The 20675-nt window shown below is 35.0% G+C and overlaps 1 protein-coding gene across 18 annotated transcripts in view; it reads left to right on the top strand.

The window, feature by feature from the left end:
* The window catches only part of COL24A1 (collagen type XXIV alpha 1 chain), a 398176-nt gene that overhangs the window by 66146 nt on the left and 311355 nt on the right, over window positions 1-20675 (top strand). For all 18 annotated transcript variants that reach the window (XR_008295013.1, XM_027058695.2, XM_053214348.1 and 15 more), the window contains 3 exons: window positions 9572-9616; window positions 16833-16886; window positions 18362-18406. Coding sequence is in view for 17 of the 18 variants with exons in the window: in XM_027058695.2 (XP_026914496.1) it covers window positions 9572-9616; window positions 16833-16886; window positions 18362-18406 (144 nt within the window). In the remaining variant the exon portion in view is untranslated. The remainder of the gene's footprint in view (window positions 1-9571; window positions 9617-16832; window positions 16887-18361; window positions 18407-20675) is intronic.

The raw sequence follows: 20675 nt of genomic DNA, 5'->3' as shown, positions 1-20675 counted from the left end.
ATTCAAAATGAGCTTGATAGACTGTTCCTGTGGCCTGTATAGAAGGGAGAAGGGCAAGACCAATTAGTGGATAAAATTCTCAGTTAATTATGAGCTGCTTTTATGGAATTTACTAGTTTTGGTTCATGTTTTGAACCACCTAGGTCACTCTAGGTTACTTCCTTGCAAACTGGATCCATGCTAGGACAACCTAGAAAAGTAGCTCGTGTTAGCTCTAACCTGGGACTCCTGTTTCTTTCATCCTTGCAATTCTACCCATGATGTTAGTGCTAGGTGAATTCTTAAGGTCCAGGTAAGAACTTAAATTATTCACTTTGTAAGTGAGAAATCTGAGGTAAGCCCAGAGAGGTTAAGAGAATTTTTCCTGGTCACTCAGAATTATGGCAGGATGGAGAGATAAAACTTACTGCTACAGGATCAACTGTGCTTTTAACTATTCTTTGCATATCATAAGAGATGAACAAAGTATTTGGGTTTTGTTTAACATAAAGTTTATTACATCCTTTTATCTTTAAACTATTTTATAAAGTATCATTATAACTATTACTACTGATATATTATGTGCCATATCCCAGTCACTCTGCTGAGCCCTATTTCTTTTCATTTTAAAAACAACTCATTGAGGGGTGCCTGTGTGGCCAGTTGGTTAAGCATCTGACTCGTGATTTTGGCTCAGGTTATGATCTCACGGTCATGAGTTGGAGCCCCACGTCAGTCTCTGCACTGAGCATGAAGCCTGCTTAAGATTCTCTCTCTTTCTCCCTCTGCCCCTCTCCTGAGCTCTCTCTCCAAAGTAAACAAGCCAACAAACAAAAACAACTCATTAAGCCAGACAGTATGTTCACTATGTCATAAATAAGTTAATTGAAGTATAAAAGGGTTAAATCACTTACCCAAGACCACACTACTATTAATTGGCTGAGTTAGGACTCAAATCCAGGCCTGTTTGACACATGACTGCTCTTAATAGCTTCAAATACTGCTTCTCCATTAATTAATTCGTTTGTTAAATCAGTATTTGTAGGATGTGTATTTCAGTACTGCTGACTGTCCCTGGCATGTGTACAAGAGGAAGTAAAATTTTGCTTTTCATGAAAGCCAAGGGAACAGATATAGTTTTGGATGACAGATAATAATGACTTCATTATTCCTTTTCTCTGAAAGTATCTGGAAATATTAAAATTCTTCTAATATAAGTCGTACTCAAGTAATTTTGAAAATGGCTGCAAGAAAGTTGTGTTGAGAACACTCAACAGCTCATGAAAACTGTTGAGATTAATAAACAGAAGGTTGCTATTAAAAACATTCTGAACATAAGTAATATTGAGAGAAATAACAAAGTGAATAAATTAGCAGCATTGCTGTCTTTTTCCACCTTTCAGTAGATTTTTTAGTTTGCTTCTTTCTTTTTCATTTTTTATCTCTCTCCTCCCAATTTTTTTTTAACCGGTATCAACATCTTAACAAGCAATGTGTTTCCCCAAATTGACTGGTTACATTGCCTCAACTTAGCCACCTTCATGTAATTTTTATTTTCCTAGGAACTAAAGTATGTTTTTACTTCCCACTCAGTGTCTAAATTTGTGCCAAAAGGCAGATAAGTTGGATCCAGAGTGTATGCTGTGTTGGATGGAAGACAAGAGTCATAATTCTGAGCTTGGACTCCAGATGGATTTAAAATTGTTTTTTAATATAGCAATCAGTTGCTATATTAATGTTGGAAGTCTGCTATTTAAAATTGTAAGAACATTGACAGTGATTTCAATTGGAACACTTTTTGTAGGATCAAGAGGATGAACCAGATGGGAGCAGTTAAGCACATCTTAGCATAAAGGCATATAGCTCACAGCAATGGTGAAATATGAGCATACATTTTAATACGGATTTTTATGAACAGTGTTTGGCAGTATTTTTCTGAATATCAAAAATACTAATTACTGTGGTTTTTTAGTGATAATTGTAAATCAGTGCAAATTCTTAATTGTGTTTTGATGGAATTATTTCAATTACTTAAAAAGTTTTCCATTACATATGAGGAACACAGTAAATATCTTTATAAAGTTGGAAAGGAAAAAAGAAGTGAAGCATCAACTGGAATGCATTGTGATTTATTAGTCACTCAAAAACTTGACAGCTTTTCATAATCTATTTAAAGCAAGGACAGTACTAAGGAGCTACAATAATGCTGAATGTCCATGAGAATGACAATAAAAAATCAGGATTGGCATAAAAAATCTGTGCCTGGAGAGAGAAATAAGGAGAGTTCTGCTGCTCCACAGTTGACTCTATAGATTATTTTCTCCCTTGCCCACTATCCTTGTAAAACTCAGCAAAGCTACATTGTGCTTTGGGTTGGTTCCCAGTCCAAGTATTGTACTGGACGTCTAATACAAAGGCTGTGCATAGGGTCTGTGCTGTCTCCACTCTTGCCATCTCCTTTCTCTGCAATCCTCCATTCCCACTAATGGTAGGGGACACTGGGACCAAGGCAGTGCAGTACTGAACTCCCCCACAGGCTAGCCAGTGGTTACCAGAGTGGTGTAATTTGCGGGACTTGGAAACTTCCCTGTGTCCAAAGATATTTTCCTCAGTCTGGCTCTTGTGATTGACGTTTTAACATTAAGGATGAGTTCATTTGGCTAAAAGTATTTCGGTTTCCAGAAATTAAAAAAAAAAAAAATCTGTGTTCTCAGAAAAAGCTGTTATCTGTCATATAACACCATTCTGAAAATTAGTTTATCATATTCTTTTTCTCTGAGTTGAGAAGGACTATTACTAGGGTTGACGGGGCCACAGTAGAAACCGGGTACTGATTAAAGGAGGTTAGTGGGTCAGTATTGTGAGGAGGTTGAGACAAAGGTTGGCACAAGTGTGTTGTGTGCGTGAGGGAGGTATGTTCCAAGAAGAAGGGGAAGCGGGTAGAATAGAGAGGTTTGTGTGGTGTTTAATCCTGTAATGTGAGTCCCCTCAAGTTCTCCAGTTATCTGGGATCCTCCTTCAATTTATTTGTTTTTTAAAAAAATTAAACTTCTTATTCTCTTCTTATTCTTATTTATTGCCTTGCCCCAAGAAGTGCTGCCATTCTCATAGCTATTGATTTCATCTTTTTTTATGGTCATATTATCACTGTTTCTCAATTTTGCCATGCTTTTCTCTGGTTATTTTGGCCAAAACATGAATATAGGCCTTTGTTTGTATCCCTCAAGGCATTGTCACTATGACTCCTGTAGTGATTGACAAGTTTCATTAGAAACTTGCAACTACCTAATCTGTAAACCAATGCTCTTACATTACAGAAAAATGAGATTTACTATTGCCTTCAAACAACGCTGAAGTAGCAGTGGTTAAAGGGAAATATATGAGTGACTTAGGAGTCCTTACGTAGTATCTCAGCCTAGTGTCCAGCACGTATTATTAGTGAGTGACTGAAGGTTGCTGCTCTTACGTTTCATTGATTGTGCCCTTTCACCCGGTCCTAGTGGTCATCTTTCTTCTCTTCTCTGCTTCTCTGCTTCCCAAATCAGTGTCTCTTCCTGTCTTATTTCCCTGAGGCCTCTTATCAGGATTTCATCCCATTTTAGGTAGGCTGAGTAGAACTAGTTAACCTGTTTACTGATCTCTCAGTGGTGTTGCCTTTCACACGATTATATACATGGTCATCCCACCTTTGCCTTAACTTCCTGAGACTAGACAGAAACAAAAGATCCAGGGAGGTTGCTTCAAACAAAAGAGCAGATTCCTTCCAGAGATAAAATCTGTCAGTAACTCTCTCAAATGCTACCTTTGTTTTAGTCACATCCTTTTGCCCTGCAGTTCACTCAGAAAACCAGTATTATGTAAATAAGGTATAGTCCCTGTCTTCCAGTAGCTTATGGTCTAAAGAAAGGAAACACACTAAAGTAAATTACAAAAGTGTATTATGCTATGACAAGGGCAATAATGAAGATATGAAAAGGTTATTGTAGGATGTAGTTGAGGGCAGTGGGAGAGTGTTTAGGGAACGGGGAAGGAGGCAACATCTGACCTGCATCTTGAGGATGAGCAGCCGTTATGCTGAGGATATGGTAGTTAGTGGACATGTATGCTAGCTACACAGAGGAGATGGCAGAAACAGAGGCTCGCAGGCAAAGAGCAGTTCCTTGTTCCTGGGTTATGAAGTGTGAGACAGGAGGTGTCAGGAGATAAGGCTTGAGGGCTATTCAAGGGCAAACTCATAAAGGAACTTACATCATGTATCACTTGCGTCTATTAATTTATCATGTAATAGAGAACTACCTGATGGGTTTTAAGAAGGGGAGTGCCAAAGGCAAATCATCTACTCTCCAGTTTCTTTGGCACTTCTGTGGGCTCTGGAGGGGAATGCTTCTACCTTTCTGAAACCTAAAGTCTATAGAAGGAGGCCCCAGATAGAAAGGTAAGGTGACAATACAGAAGTGGTCTTATGCCATAGGAGAAAAGTCCTTATCTGAGTGAATATGTGTCTTTTCCATCTAGTGAGGGGAAAAGACTGTTAAAAGGAGAACACTAATAATATATAAAGTTGACAACATGGAGATTTTATCATAAGGTCATTGAGAATTTTTCTTAATATATATATACAGGCAATCCTCACTTTGGATGGTTCAAATATACACAAATTTCAGTTACTATGTTTAATGAAAATAACACCAGTCTCCCAACAACATGGTTCAAACTTCACTTACCACAGTTATTAACCACAGTTATTAACTGCGATTAATTGCATAAAGTACAAACTCTGCTATAGTCTCTTCAGTCTACAAAACAACATAACCTATAAAAACTACGTAAATAACAGCTATGCATCAAGATCAATGACCAGTCACATCATTTCATCCAGTCAGTTGGTGATTGTTCACTGTGCATCTGTTATTCAGATCATGCAGACAACAAAGTATGTAGTGTGTCGCTTCCTTGTCTCTCAGTGATAAACCTATGTGATATGTTATACAAATGGATAATCAAAAGAGGTAACTGACCAGCAAAGATGAAAGTACAACAAAATAAAGGAATCATGATAACACAGGACTTAAAATTAGAACTGAACATAAATGGAATTATAGAAAAAATAGCTGACCCTAGGACCCTGCTCCCAGTTGAGAGACCCTAGATAATGCAGCCAGAGGAACACAGGGAAGGTTAACTTTTGGACATAAATGAGGAAAGGGTTGTGATGAATAGGAGAGAGCTGTCCCAGAAGAGTAACACCAGCAAAACACCCTTCACATTATAAGAACTTTTGGAACTATTTCATGGCATTGAAAGTACTAAGGATAAAATGTTCAAAGTTGATCCAGAGTTAGAAAAGAGTGTGATAATTTGCCAAAGCACAGAAAATATGCTTGCTCAGTATGGTAATTTATACAAGAAGGCAAGCACCATTCAAACTACTCTTTATAAATTTTTTTCAAAGAAATACTTTAGTTCTCAATGTTTTTAATCTTTTAAATTATGTTGCACCAAATATTAGTTGAACATTTTTTCATTTCCCTACACAATTTTAACTGTCAGAATTTTTAACATTTTGACAAATATTTTTAAAAGTCACAGAACATTTGTAATTTTTCCCATTATTAATATTGCTTTGCATGGTTTCAGCTTGGATGGTCAGTTTTATGGGCCTGTAGTACCATATGTCCAGTGAGGATGGCCTGTATACAAGTGGTACCACCAACTTTCTTATGTATAAACATTTTATATATGCATCCAAAATTTTAATTACTTGTGCAAAGTTCAGTATCTACTTGAAATTTCTTTCTTTCCCATCTCAATATTTATGATTTTAATTCTTTAATTGTATCTCCCCCCTTCCCCTATCTCTCTTTCTCTCTTTCTCCCTCCCTCCCTCCCTCTCTCTCTTTGGTCATGTGTGGTTACCTATTGACAACATATTTGTTAGGGGTCAAATTTTTGTTAAAATAAGTATTAACATGAAAGTCTCTGTTAAAATTAGATCCTAAGTCCCATTTGTTATTGTAATTCTTGGTAAGGCAGCTTTCTATCACAACAAATATTTAGACAATTGTATGATTTATTATAATGGGTCTTTAATCTATTTTAAAACAGAGTTTGTAAATTTTCCTATTGGCATTCCTTAAGGACTGTGTTCACATTGTTTTTTTTTTTTTTTTTTTTCAATATATTCATCCAAGAAAAATTCTATGTTGTTATTTACTGGACTTTTTGTTATTCTTCCTATGTGAGTTAGAAAACAGTGACTCAAATAATATTTTCAAAAGAGTATACTATAAGCTATTTTTTAAAATAAAATGTTAGGTCCCTAGATTGGAGCTATGTCAAAATTTGAATGTAGGCATTTTTCCCAGGAATTTATTCCCTTTGCTTTTTAAAACTTTACAGACTAGTGTTTAAGTAGAATATAAATAAGGAATATAGTCACCAATATAGGGAATAGAAGGAGGCCTTTCTACAATTTGTTTTAATATTAAGAGAATTGAGATGTCATATTAGATACTTAGAATCTAGTTTGTACTCAGGTTACTCTCAAATCCATTCACGTCTTTCCATCAATTCATTCATTCATCCATCCAAGTCCCTTCATTGAGTAATTAATGAGCACTTCCTATGAGCCAGGCACTATTCTGGACACTGGGGATACCACACTGAATAGAATAGATAAGGAACTTCAGTTTAAACTCTATAAGGAGCTCTCCACTGTCTCTTATTCCTCCACTCAAATCTGATTTACAATTATCTTTTACTAGACTATAAAAGCCTCCGACCTGACCCATTCTTTTCCATTTACATATCTCAGAGTCCTCACCTTTGATTTATTTATTTTTATTTATTTTTTTATAATGCTTTATTTTTTTTATTTTTTTCAATATATGAAATTTATTGTCAAATTGGTTTCCATACAACACCCAGTGCTCATCCCCAAAAGGTGCCCTCCTCAATACCCATCACCCACCCTCCCCTCCCTCCCACCCCCCATCAACCCTCAGTTTGTTCTCAGTTTTTAACAGTCTTTTATGCTTTTCACCTTTGATTTAGATCTTATGGTTGAATCTGCTTTTTCTCTGATATATACATCAGTCTTACTTAAATTCTTCCTATGCCTGGATGGCCAAATTAACTAATAAATATGCCTTTGTCTTTCATTCAATGAAGCTAAATTAAAAAAAAAAAAAAGCAGTGGCTTTCTTACAGATCCAAGTAATCACAGAATGCTAGCAATAAAAGGAAATTTTAAATAATTTTACTCACTGCCATCATTTTTACAAATATAGACTTCAAAGCTCATGCTGTAGTTAGTTAGTGGCAAAACGGGACCTAGAACTCAGCCTGCTTGGTCTGTTCTTTATTATTGTTAGCAGTGAAAAGACAACCAGAACATTTTGTTTAACTCAGGCTCTTCTGGTTGCAAAGAATGGAGAGTTAGGCTATCTCAAGGAAGAGAAAATTCTTTCAGTCCTCTCTGTAGTATTAAGGGAAGCAGGGACCCACGGAATCTAAAAATAGGTGCTGTAATGTAACTTGGTCTTATGGAGACAAGCACTGATTCAAAGCAGCTCTGAGTGGCGTAGCTGCCTTAGTCCGTGGATCTTTTACTGTACTTTTCTAGTACTGGTACTCTCTGTTCCTCCCACATCTGCCCTTTTGTGTTATCTCTGAGAACAACTTTCTTAACATAGTTTCTGCTTATTCTAAATCTGTGTTTATACTTTGGCTTGTGACATCTCAATTCCCCTTAACCTTTGTGAATCTTTCCCGCTTCAGCCCCCTACTGCTTAGTACCTGAATTTTTCTTTCTTTCCTTTTTAAAAAATAGTTTCATTTAATTAAAAAAAGAATTTGACTGACCCAGCTTGTTCCTAGTTAGGCAAAACTCTTTATTCCGAGTGACTTCATCGCCTTCTGGCCAGACTTTGTATTGGCCTCCTTTAGATCAAGTGTTGTTTCCTGTGGCTGAGATGAGCAGGAGTGAGTTCATGAAGAAAAGATCATGACTGTTGCTGCCCCTTTATTAGAGTCTCTGGATGAGAAACAATCCCTTCAAAGGAAATTGTACATACAGAAGATACCATGTTTAACATGCCTACTTCACTGTTGTAAACTGCTTCAGGAAATGTAAATTAAAGAAGTTATGCTTTTTTCATCATGGGCTAGGGGAGGGAGGAATCTCTGGCCAGAAAAACAGGTGGTAGCCAAAGAAAGGGAAGCATGTAGTTAGACTCAAGCATTCACAGAAATAAAAATAAATAAGTAAATAAATAAACACTTTTTTAAAAAAGGTAAAAGAGATAAGCCTATGGCAGAGGTTTCTCTACCTATGTGCCTCTTACCTTGGCTTCTCGTTACTCACCTTCCTGACACTTCCTCAGGAGCTGCTTAGCTCCCACCTTCCTAGAGCTGCTGTCTCATCTTAGGGAGCCACCACCACCTTGTTACTGCTGAGGACATTTCTTATGTCCTATTATAAAAAGTGAAGAGGAGCACCTGGGTGGCTCAGTTAGTTGATCCTCTGACTCTTGAGTTCAGCTCAGGTCATGATCCCAGGGTTGTGGGATCAAGTCCTGTATTGGGCTCTGCGCTGAGCATGGAACCTACTTGGGATTCTCTATCTCTTTCTCTCTCTCTCTTCATCTTCTGCCCCAACTTTCTCTCTCAAAAAAAAGTGACTTAGCTTTGACGATATTTTTATTTGTGGAATCTCAGGTGACATTTGGACGACTGAGAACAATATATCTCATATTTTGTAATTAGGCTGATCTTTAACTGTCTTTAGAAAAATGTAAACTCAGAGCAAACTTGAGCTAAAAGATTGGGTATATTAGATGCTGTAGGTAAATGAGTAACTTTAATAATGCCATGATTTATGAAATATTTAATTTCTTTGGTTGATCTATCTTGGTGATCTATAATTAAGGTTTGTGCATATCGATGAGAATGTTTCTTTCTTCCTGTCCCTTCTTTTAGCCTTATTTTGCTCACAGATCTTTCTAGAAGAAAAAAGGATATTATCTATTTTATATCTTTGGGTATTAATAATGGAGATTAAATACTTGATTTTGGTTATAGTATATGGAAAATTTTTTTGTTACTGATTTTTTAGCTCAGTGAAGCCCCTTTTGTCATAGGACCTGTGAGTGGCCTCTTTGATTTGTCTTAGCTCATTCATGGAGTGTGATTACAATGATTTGGATTAGAGAAACTGCCTGGATATGGTCCAGTTTTTCAATAATTACAAATAGATTTTGTCTGACAGCATTTTGCTTCAGCATTAATAAACTAAAACCAACTGTTAAAAAGCATCAGTAAGATTTAGCAGATCCATTGCTGGATTCCAGCTTTATATAAAAGATGCTGTTCTGTATTCTTTTTTCAATACTATGCTACCATTTCAGTTGATAGTAACAAAGAATTCAAATAACGCTCAAATTGAAGATTAGTAAGTAATAAATTAGTAAGAATTAACATTCATTTATGAGAAAACCAAATTGGGGGGGGGAACCAACTTGGCACCTTTGTTTAGTTTTTTTGCTTGTACGAATTTACTGTTCATAACATGTCTTCACCTTTACCATTGCAGGGTCTCAAAGGCCATCCGGGGCTCCCAGGTCTCCGAGGTGAACCAGTAAGTACTTCCTAAAACTTATATCTTCTACAGTAAAAAAAGACACACATTAGGGACTCCTTGAGAGATTCTTTTTCCCCACTTATTTAAGATTTTCTTCTCAATTATTTTCAATTTTTAGTGTAGGACAAACTTTTTCAATTAATCATGTTATAGTTTTGTTTTTGTTTTTTCCAAACCCCTGATTGACTTTAACTATCTGCCTAACATATTCCAGGACAGCAGTTCTTAAACTTTAAAAAAAAAATTTTTTAAGGGGCACCTGGGTGGCTCAGTGGGTTGAGCATCTGACTTCAGCTCAGGTCATGATCTCATGGTCCATGAGTTGGGGCCCCGCATCGGGCTCTGTGCTGACAGCTCAGAGCCTGGAGCCTGCTTCGGATTCTGTCTCCCTCTCTTCCTACCCCTCCCCCACTCGTGCTCTGTCTCTGTCTCTCTCTCTCTCTCTCTTTCTCTCTCTGCCTCTCAAAAATAAAGAAAACTAATAAAAACATTTTTTAATAAATAAATGAATAAAAAATTTTTAAGTTTGTTTATTTTGAGAGAGAGAAAGCACAAGTGGAGAAGGGGCAGAGAGAGAGGGAGAGAGAGAGAATCCCAAGCAGGCTCTGCACAGTGAACCCATGAACCATGAGGTCATGACCTGAGCCGAAGTTGGATGCTTAGCCAACTGAGCAACTAGTTCTTAAACTTTTGAGGTTCAAAAGCCCCTCTGAGAATGTCATAAGTGCTATGAGCTCTTTCCCCAGAAAACACACATATTCATGCATATGCATGTACCTGCACATGTGCATACACACAACTGATTAATTTGTATTTTTTTGTTTTTATATTTTCTTTCACACATTTGATTTTTTATACAATTTCAGGGGCTTGCCTATTTGCAAAAGCCTGTCCATAGCTGTTAGTTTCCTGACCCTTGCATGAAGGAATGTAAATAAATTTTAATAAAAATCCAAATTAGAATAGCACATATGCTATTGTCCATTACACACATATTTAAAAGCCAAAATAGTTTGGGAGCCTTGTAGTTTTTATCATGTAATTCTTTGTCTTCCCCACCAGAAAACAATATATATCATAGGGAGAAAAATAAAGCCATTTCTTTTGTTTTCAACACAATGTGTACTAGGTCAGTATGAATAAAGCAATGAAAACTAACTAATTAGAAACTAACTAAGGTGAGGGACACCATTACTGGAGATTCAGCAGAGAGTGTCCCTTACAGTACACTCTGTTCAGTCCCTGAGGCACAATTTTTCAAAATTACTAATTACTAAATATAACAAGTGATGCATGTACCTGTAATAGGTGTAATCTCAGTTTCTTGAATCAAACAAGGGCTGGAAAACATTTATGGGGAAAAAGTCAGAAAGGCAGGAGGGATTAGTCCCCAGGGAGAAAAAAAAGAATCTCTAGAAAACTGCTTTGGCACAAATGTATGAATTCTAATGAAGAAAACCTAATTATTTCACAAGTAAGTGAAAAATTGACCCGTCAGTACTAATGGGTGTTCTCACAGCTATATAACCTATATAACCTCATAGCTCTATAACCTAGTTCTTAGTATATTTGTTATTGTTTTGAGGGAGGTATGTGTTTTAGAAGCATCTAAAATCAATTTTAAAGGTTGGAAAATGTATTTTGGAATCAGTTATTGCTTTTCATTCTATTTATTTCCAGAAAAAAGGGCAAAATTGGTGTTAACTGTGAAATACAATTAAAACCCTTTTGCATTTTAACTGTGAAAACACTGTAGAAATTAAGAGGAGCATAACTAATTTGGTAGGAGATGTTTACTTCTGGAAAATTTATAAATATCTACAAATCGGTGGACAAACATTTGGAAAATAATTGTATCATCTGTGCAAGCTCTAGTAATAGGAACTGCCATTTATTGAATCTTTATTAGCTACTAAACTGTACCTACTATTAACTACAACTTCTAGTACTACAATTATTTATTGAATATTTCCACATGTTAACTAATTTAATACACACCAACACTAAGAATTATTGCAGTTTACCCACTTTTAAATATATTTCTACACATTGTTCTGTCTTCTTTACACAATAATCCTGTGATCCCGAAATTATTATTCTACTTTACTAATTCTACTTGGTAGCAGTGCTGGGATTCTCGATGAAGTCTGATAGTCTCAGAGTGTTTGCTTTTAATGCTTGAAGTTAGAAGTAGGATTGGAGCAGGTTTCCTATTCCTTATTTCTGCAGGGTCTAAAGATACAACTTTGTGTCTAAACTGCTCCATTCAAGCTGTAGATTTAAGTGGGCCACATTTTGTTTTTAACACGTTTAAGTGCATAGTGAATTGAGTTGTAGTGTTTGTTTTGAATTTCTTTTGAGCTTCTGTGGTTGTCACAGTGATTTTAGGGTGTGGTTGGCTTAGACATGTTTATGCCATGTAGGATTATGCTGAAGGCTTACTTGTTTACTTTGTTTACTGCTATTCCAGGATAGCAGAATTTAGGCATCCAGCAGAATTCTTTTGTGTATTTCTCTTTGCAGCTGGAATGTCTTAAATCTCTACATGTTGCCTTAATACCCGCTATGAAAATCCATTCAAAGTCAGATTTCCTTTATGTCTTAAAACAGATTGCTTTTTAATAGAGAGTTCAATTTACCCAATTTGGCTAGGAGAGGAATGAAAAGGATGATGGTTGGTCTTAGCCAGACAGTGACCTACAGAATAAAAACAGTCTTTTAAATTTGTTTCACTTCTTTCTATTGGCATAACTTAATAGAAGGTTTTGTGAATGTCTGGATATAGGCCTGTGTATTTTAGAATTGGATGAGGGATAAAGGAAGCTGTTGTAAATAGACAGGAGCAAATCTCGTAATTAGAGATTTAATTTCCTAATTAAATTAGAATTTCCTTAGAGTAATATTGGAAGTTACGTGCACTTTAGCACTATACCAGGAAAGCAGCCTGGGATGGTGGTCTCTGGAATTAGACTTGCTGACTCAAATCTTGGCTTCCCACTTATTGTCTGAGTGACTTTCCACTGGTGACAAATGCTCTACGTTTCATTTTTTAATCTGTAAAATAAATAATGATACCTACTTTCTAGGGTCTAGGCAGATTAAATAAGATATTACATATAAAATACTTGAAATTGTGCCTGGCATAAGATAGGTGCTAAATGAATGTTATTATGGGAATATAATATTATATATATTGTAGTAAGGTAATATTTAGTATGTAAATATGGTTTTGGAAATTCATAGGCTAAATCTCTCCAAATGTAGATAAGAGTTTTATTCTGCAGGGGCACCTGGGTGGCCTATCTGGTTAAGTGTCAGACTTCAGCTCAGGTCATGATCTCACAGCTGGTGAGTTCGAGCCCCGCATCAGGCTCTGTGCTGATAGCTTGGAGCCTGGAGCCTGCTTCGGATTCTGTGTCTCCTCTCTCTCTGCTTCTCCCCCATTCATGCTCTGCTGCCTCTCTCTCTCTCTCAAAAATAAATAAGGATTCAAAAAAAACAAACAAAAAAAAAAGAGGGGCTCCTGGGCGGCTCAGTTGGTTGAGCGTCTAACTTCGGCTCAGGTCATGATCTCACGGCTGGTGAGTTCGAGCCCCACATCAGGCTCTGTGCTGACAGCTCAGACCCTGGAGCCTGCTTCAGATTCTGTGTCTCCCTCTCTCTCTGCCCCTAACCTACTTGCATTCTGTCTCTGTCTCTCTCAAAAATAAACAAACACTAAAAAAAAAAAAAAAAAAGAATTTTATTCTGCAATTCTCAGAAATCCACTTGTTCACTCACTTTCTGTTAAATTGTCCATTGCCATGTGTGTGTATATATATATATATGTATATATATATGTGTGTGTATATATATATATACACATATATATGGATGAATGTCTATATGTACATGTACATACATATGTGTATGTATGATATGTGTATGTATGTGTGTGTGCATGACACAACTTTTGTCAGATTGTCTCAGTTCATATCCAGGCTCTGCTGCTTACTCACTGTGGCATCTTGGGCAATTTTCATAACTTCTTTGTATCTTATGCCAAATGGAGGATGGAGAAAATAGCATCTATCTCATAGATGTAGGATATATGTAAAGTGCTTGGCATAGTGATTGACACATAAAAAGTGCTCAATAAATGGTAATTGTTGGAGGAAGAGGAAAGGAGGGAGAAAAATGAGAACAAAATTGAGAGAGATTCTGAGGAAAGGGGAAATAAAGACATATAAGAAGCCTTCATATCTAATAGAATGGGAGGGCAAAAACTTTACCTATGATCCTCCATTTGTCTTTTCCTTGGTCTTCTCTTTCTATAGATTTTCCAAATTTGGGAGCGTTTTATAGTATTTTTCTACTTAAACTGGAGGTAATACTCTTCTGTGTGCTTCGGAGCAGAGGGACAAAGAGCTAGTGTCTTTTATCTGTTTTACAAACAATAAGAAGGAAATGAATTTTACATAATAAATAAATAATCCATGAAATTTACCTTTGCTGTCACCATTTGAGGTTAGGTAAAGGCAGTTCAACATGTATGCTTCTGGCATTTCCTTGGCTCAAGAATTATTTAACAGATCTAGACTCTGAATAAACGAATGAATGAATAAATAGTGTATCAATGAAAGTAAAAACAAATGGAGATATTTCTTCTCTCTTGATGGTCTAGGCCTGTAGAAGCTTCCTTTCTTATGCCTTTGATTCTCTATATATCAGCCTGCCTTCAGCAAACCTTGTTTGAAAATAAAAAATACAAAGTTGTCAATGTAAAATGAATTTACTAGGTTTGTTTGTTAGTGTGTTATTTGGATAGGGATTGCATTAAATGTGTAGATTGCTTTGGGTAGTATTATGGTGTTATTTTGTTAGGGATTGCTGGTGTTATTTGGATAGGGATTGCATTGAATGTGTAGGTTGCTTTGGGTACTATAGACATTTTAATAATATTTGTTCTTTCAATCCATGAGAATAGAATGTTTTTCCATTTCTTTGCGTCGTCTTCAATTTCTTTCATAAGCTTTCTATAATTTTCAGCATACAGATATCTTACCTCTGGTTTGGTTTATTCCTAGGTATCTTCCAATTTTTGATGCAATTGTAAATGGGATCAAATCCTTGATTTATTTTTCTGCTGCTTTGGTATTGGTGTATAGAAATGCAACCAATTTCTGTATGTTGATTTTATATCCTGCGACTTTGCTAAATTCACATATCACTTCTAGCGGTTTTTTGGTGGAGTGTTTCAGGTTTTCCACATAGAGTATCATGTCATCTGCAAAGAGTAAAAGTTTTATATCTTTTTGTTGTCTGATTGCTGAGGCTAGGACTTCCAGTACTATGTTGAACAACAGTGGTGAGAGTGGACATCCCTGTCGTGTTCCTGACCTTAGGGGGAAAGTCTCAGTTTTTTCCCATTGAGGATGACATTAGCTGTGGGCCTTTCATATATGCCTTTTATGATGTTGAGGTATGTTCCTTCTACCCCTACTTTCTTTAGGGTTTTTATCAAGACAGAATGCTGTATTTTGTCAAGTGCTTTTTCTGCATCTATTGAAAGGATTATATGGTTCTTATCCTTTCTTTTATTAATGAGGTATATCACACTGATTGATTTGTAAATATTAAACTAGCCCTCCAGCCGAGGAATAAATCTCACTTGATCATGGTGAATAATTCTTTTCATGTACTGTTGAATTTGATTGTCTAGTATCTTGTTGAGAGTTTTTGCATCCAGATTCATGTGTGTGTATATATATATATATATATATATATATATATATATATATATATATACACACACACACACAATAAAATATTACTCAGTGGTCAAAAAGAGATCTTGCCATTTTGCAACAACATAGATGGAACTGGAGTGTGTTATGCTAAGCAAGTGAAATAAGTCAGTCAGAGGAAGACAAACATCATATGATTTAACTCATATGTGGAATTTAAGAAACAAAACAAATGAATATAGGATAAAGGAAGGAAGAATAAGATAAAATCAGAGAGGGAGGCAAACCATAATGGGTATTGGGCATTAAGGAGGGCATTTGTTGGGATGAGCACTGGGTGTTATATGTAAATGATGAATCACTGGGTTACACTCCTGAAACCAATACCACACGGTATTTTAACTATCTTGAATTCAAATACATAATTTTTTAAAAAATAAATAAAAAATGAGTTTACTTGGGTGCCTGGGTGACTCAATCAGTTGAGCATCCAACTCTTGGTTTCAGCTTAGATCATGATATCAGGTTCATGGGATTGAGCCCTGTGTTGGCTCTGCACTGAGCATGGAGCCTGCTTAAGATTCTCTCTCTCTCTCTCTCTCTCTCTCTCTCTGCGCCACTTTCCCCTGCTTGCGCATGCTGTCTCTCTCTCTCTCTAAAACAAAAAAGAAAAATTTAAATGAATTTACAATTCCAGTGTCACTGTTTGAATTTTTAGATAGAGATATATCATGATTGAGGGAATTACCACTCAATATCCATTTCTTAATCAGACTTGCTATAAAAAAAAAGTTTATTTTAGGAAGGAAGAAGAGGTTGGTTCTGAAGTTCACTGCCCCTTTTAGTCTTCTGGGGCTCATGCTCAGACATTAAGGACATCATGCTTAACATGCAAGATGTTGAGGTAAGAAAATGATTGAGACACGAGACAATATAAAAAGACACTGGTTATTAAGAAGTGTACCAACTCTTGGGGCATCTGGGTGGTTCAGTTGGTTGAGCATCTACTTTGGGTCAGGTCATGTTCTCATGGTTCATGAATTCAAGCCCCACATCAGGCTCACTGTTGTCAGTGCAGAGCCTGCTTCAGTTCTCTGTCCCCCTCTCTTTACCCTCCCTTGCTTGTGCTCTCTCAAATAAATATTTATTAAAAAAATAAAAGAAAGAAATTAATGTACCAACTCTTTCTAGAATAGGTGTCTTATTTATGTAGTGCTGGAATTTTCCATCCTGGATTTATCATTAATAATCAATGTCTCATTTAGAGCCCTAATCTAACAGTTTTATTTACATTTATTTAGTTATTTTGGCTCATTTTAATTTCAAGTAGGTGGTTTCAGTCAGATAAACAAAGTGTAGGATCTTTGGTCCTTCTGTGGCAAAAAAAATTCTTTCTGAACTTGAATATTATAATTGTGCCAAATTTGTTTCCTTGGGCTTCTTTTGGTTTTGTTGTATTGTTTTATTTATTTTGTTTTTTATTTCAGGGAATTCCAGGATTCACTGGTAATATTGGTTCACGTGGTTACCCTGGCAGGCAGGTGAGGTAACTATATTTATACTTTTCCTTTTATGTTCCTTTGTATTAATGCATTGCACTTTCTGATTTTCAGAGTTAGTGTTCAAATAATAATTGGTTTACTTTTATCAAATAATGAATTACTCATGGCAAAATAATTCAAAATCAAAATTATAAAAATCCTCCAGAATCTTACTGTAGAAAGTTATGTGTAAAATTGGAGTAGAGTTTTTAAACATGTATGATGTGATACAGTGGAACCTTCAAAATTAAAATGCCCAAAGGTCTAATAAGATTTTAAAACAATCCTGTGGCTGATTTTACAATACTGCCACTGACTAAAATGAAGTAATGGTAAGAGTTAAGATTGGATAACAAGTATTATTTTTTAATAGCAGAGTTATAAAAACTTGAGAGTTTGATAGTGCTATATATACCACTACCAAACACTTTTATCTGAAATGAATTCAAGTCTTTGTATATGGTTTTGAAAATTCATTCTAATTATTTCATATTTATTTCCCTCTAATTTATAACTTTATTTCTTGTAGACTACTAACAGAATAAATTTTCTTTCATAGGTTTTCATGAAGGCTTACTCTTGAAATTGATTATTCATTTAGCATACTAAAAAACTATAGTTATAATATCTTTTTTATTCTCAAGAATAAGGGAAATGGAAATGCCAAAAAGTAATCTATAGTTAACAAAATTCCACATTTTGGGCCTTTAAAAATACATGGAAGGTATTGTATATTACAGTCTTACCACCACGTGATGATTTATGTTATCTGAAACATAAAATATAAATGCTCAAGCATATGGACATTGATCTGAAGTTAAAATGTTTTTTTTTTAATTACGGGAATATATTTTAGATATTTTAACTAGAAGTGTTTTAAAAGAATACAATTTTCCAATGAGAAATAATTTAATTAAAATTTATTTTTTATATCTTATAATATGTGTTAATCTACCTTGTTTGGCTGTCTAAAAACATACATACATATATATTAATATATATTATATATTAATTAATTAATATTAATTAATTATTATGTATTAATAATTATTATTAATAATTTAATATTATTAAATATTAAATATATACATATAAATATATAATATAAATATTAAATATATAATATATAAATATATATAATATATAAATATATAATATATAAATATATATAACATATAAATATAAATAGATAATATAAATATCATATTAAATATTAAATATTATATTATTATTAATTATTATTAATTAATAATTATTATTAATAATTAATAATTAACTAATATATATATATAGTGCCTCTTTTGGTTCTGAAATGCTAAAGCTTCTTGAACATATATAGTCTTCATTAAGTATACCTAGTTCTGAATTTTATACTTGTGAAAAATGATACCTCTTTATGTACCCATTTCATTTTATTTATCAACAATGCTTTCAAAATACTGTAGTATGATGATGATGTCTTTTGTTCACACTAGGGTGTAGCTGGACCAGAAGGTAATCCAGGTCCTAAAGGTATACGAGTAAGTAAGCATTTTCATCATTTCGTAAGCATGCTTGCATACAAGTAGGATGAAATATATAAAATAGTTATCAGTTTCACACTTGTGTAGGAGCTTTGAATATAATGCCAGTTTAGCCTAAAAAGAAGTTCATTTGTTTAATAGATACATTCACTGTTAATGGCAACAGAAAGCACTCTTATAGTAGTTTTACATCATTCTTTTCCATACTTTCTGGCTCCTAGCATGTCTGGTGTGTTAGAATATACTCTATGGTATAATTTATGTATGAAGTCTATAGACCTAAGAAATCATGATAAAAAATATGAAGAGGAAACAAAATTCATATTAATTTCAAGGCTGAGGTAATATGATGCAAAAACTATCTGGAGTAAAAAATATATATATCTGAAAAGAAGAAAATAAGCTTATCATATCGAGAATATACCACTGTACTTCTGAACCATTAAGGAGTTTTGTTAGTCACTTTAAATCATTAAGGGAGTAAAAATAATTACCGTGATATCTTATATAGTGTCCTACACATTAAAATCAAAGGTAATCTAAGAAAAATTAAAAAGTAAACTAAAATTTTTGTTTTTTAAAATTTTCTATTTTTAATGGCAAGTTATTTTCCAGAATCTACCTGCATGCCTTATATTATCTAAAATGCCTTTTTGAAATAAAGCATAATGTATTTACACAGTATGTGCTATAATGATGTCTTTAATTCCTAAATATTTTCAAATACCTTCATATGTATTTTCTTCTCTTATTTTGCTGTCAATCCTGTGAAGAAATTTTACAGATGAGAAAAGAGTAAGCTAAGGAATTTACATGACTTGGCAAAGTCATAGCTAGCTAGAAGTAGACCCAATGTCTTTTCACCTTTATTCTGTACTCTTACCTCTATTTCATACTGTTTCTACTCTTGCATTAAGTGAAAATATAGCGGGACAAGTCATATATTTTTTTAATTAGAAACTGTACCAAAAGCACATATTGACTTGGATCCGGGAAGAAGACATTTTAGTGGTCAAGAACATGGACTTTGGAGTTAGAAGGACCTGCTTTTTTGGTTTTTTTCCTTCATGTAAAAATCCTATTAGATAATGATAATAAAACTTGCAATTAAGGTAGTTATGATAACCACCTGACCTTAACATTCTTTTTTTGTTTGTTTATTTCTTTATTTTGAGAGAGAAAGAGAGAGCACGAGCAGGGGATGGGCAGAGAGAGAGAGAATTCTAAGCAGACTCTGTGCTGTCAACCCAACGTGGGGCTCAGTCTCACAAACTGTGAGACCATGACCGGAAGTGAAATCAAGAGCCGGATGCTTAACCGACTGAGCCACTCAGGTGTTCCCTTGAGCTTAACATTCTTTTTTTTTTTTTTTAATGTGAAATTTTTTGTCAAATTGGTTTCGATACAACACCCAGTGCTCATCCCAACAGGTGCCCTTGTCAATCCCCATCACCCACCCTCCTCTCCCTCCCGCCCCCCATCAACCCTCAGTTTGTTCTGTTTTTAAGAGTCTCTTATGTTTTGGCTCTCTTCCACTCTAACCTCTTTTTTTTTTCCTTCCCCTCCCCCATGGGTTTCTGTTAATTTTCTCAGGATCCACATAAGAGTGAAAACATATGGTATCTGTCTTTCTCTGTATGGCTTATTTCACTTAGCATCACACTCTCCAGTTCCATCCACGTTGCTATAAAGGGCCATATTTCATTCTTTCTCATTGCCACGTAGTATTCCATTGTGTATATAAACCACAATTTCTTTATCCATTCATCGGTTGATGGACATTTAGGCTCTTTCCATAATTTGGCTATTGTTGAGCTTAACATTCTTAAACCACAGTGCCCAGCATATAGCATGCATTTTCTTTGCAGACTCTTTCATTTTATTGGAATTTGAGAGTCTCTTCTGTGCATTAGCTAGTACCACCAAGACATGTTATTTGGCACTGTGCAGTTTTCTCTTACTGTATTTTCTCATCTTGCTTCAATGATTCCTCTATTTCGAAGTTCTTCTTTATGCCACTGTATGTTATACATCCTTTTGCATTATGTTAGACATCCTTTTGTTGTTGTTTTTTTTTCATTTGTATGGAAACTATAGTCTGGGTTGTAACCCTTTTTAAGTTGTAGTTTTAGGTTTTGACAGCAGCTTCATAAAAACATTTTTTTAGGGGTAGCTGGGTGACTCAGTCGGTTAAGTGTCCAACTTCAGCTCAGGTCATGATCTCATGGTCTGTGAGTTCGAGCCCTGTGTTGGGCTCTGTGCTGAC

This window comes from Acinonyx jubatus, chromosome C1 (assembly GCF_027475565.1).
Source record: "Acinonyx jubatus isolate Ajub_Pintada_27869175 chromosome C1, VMU_Ajub_asm_v1.0, whole genome shotgun sequence".
NCBI classification, from domain to species: Eukaryota; Metazoa; Chordata; class Mammalia; order Carnivora; family Felidae; genus Acinonyx; species Acinonyx jubatus.
This window is presented reverse-complemented; position numbering and strand designations above follow the sequence as displayed.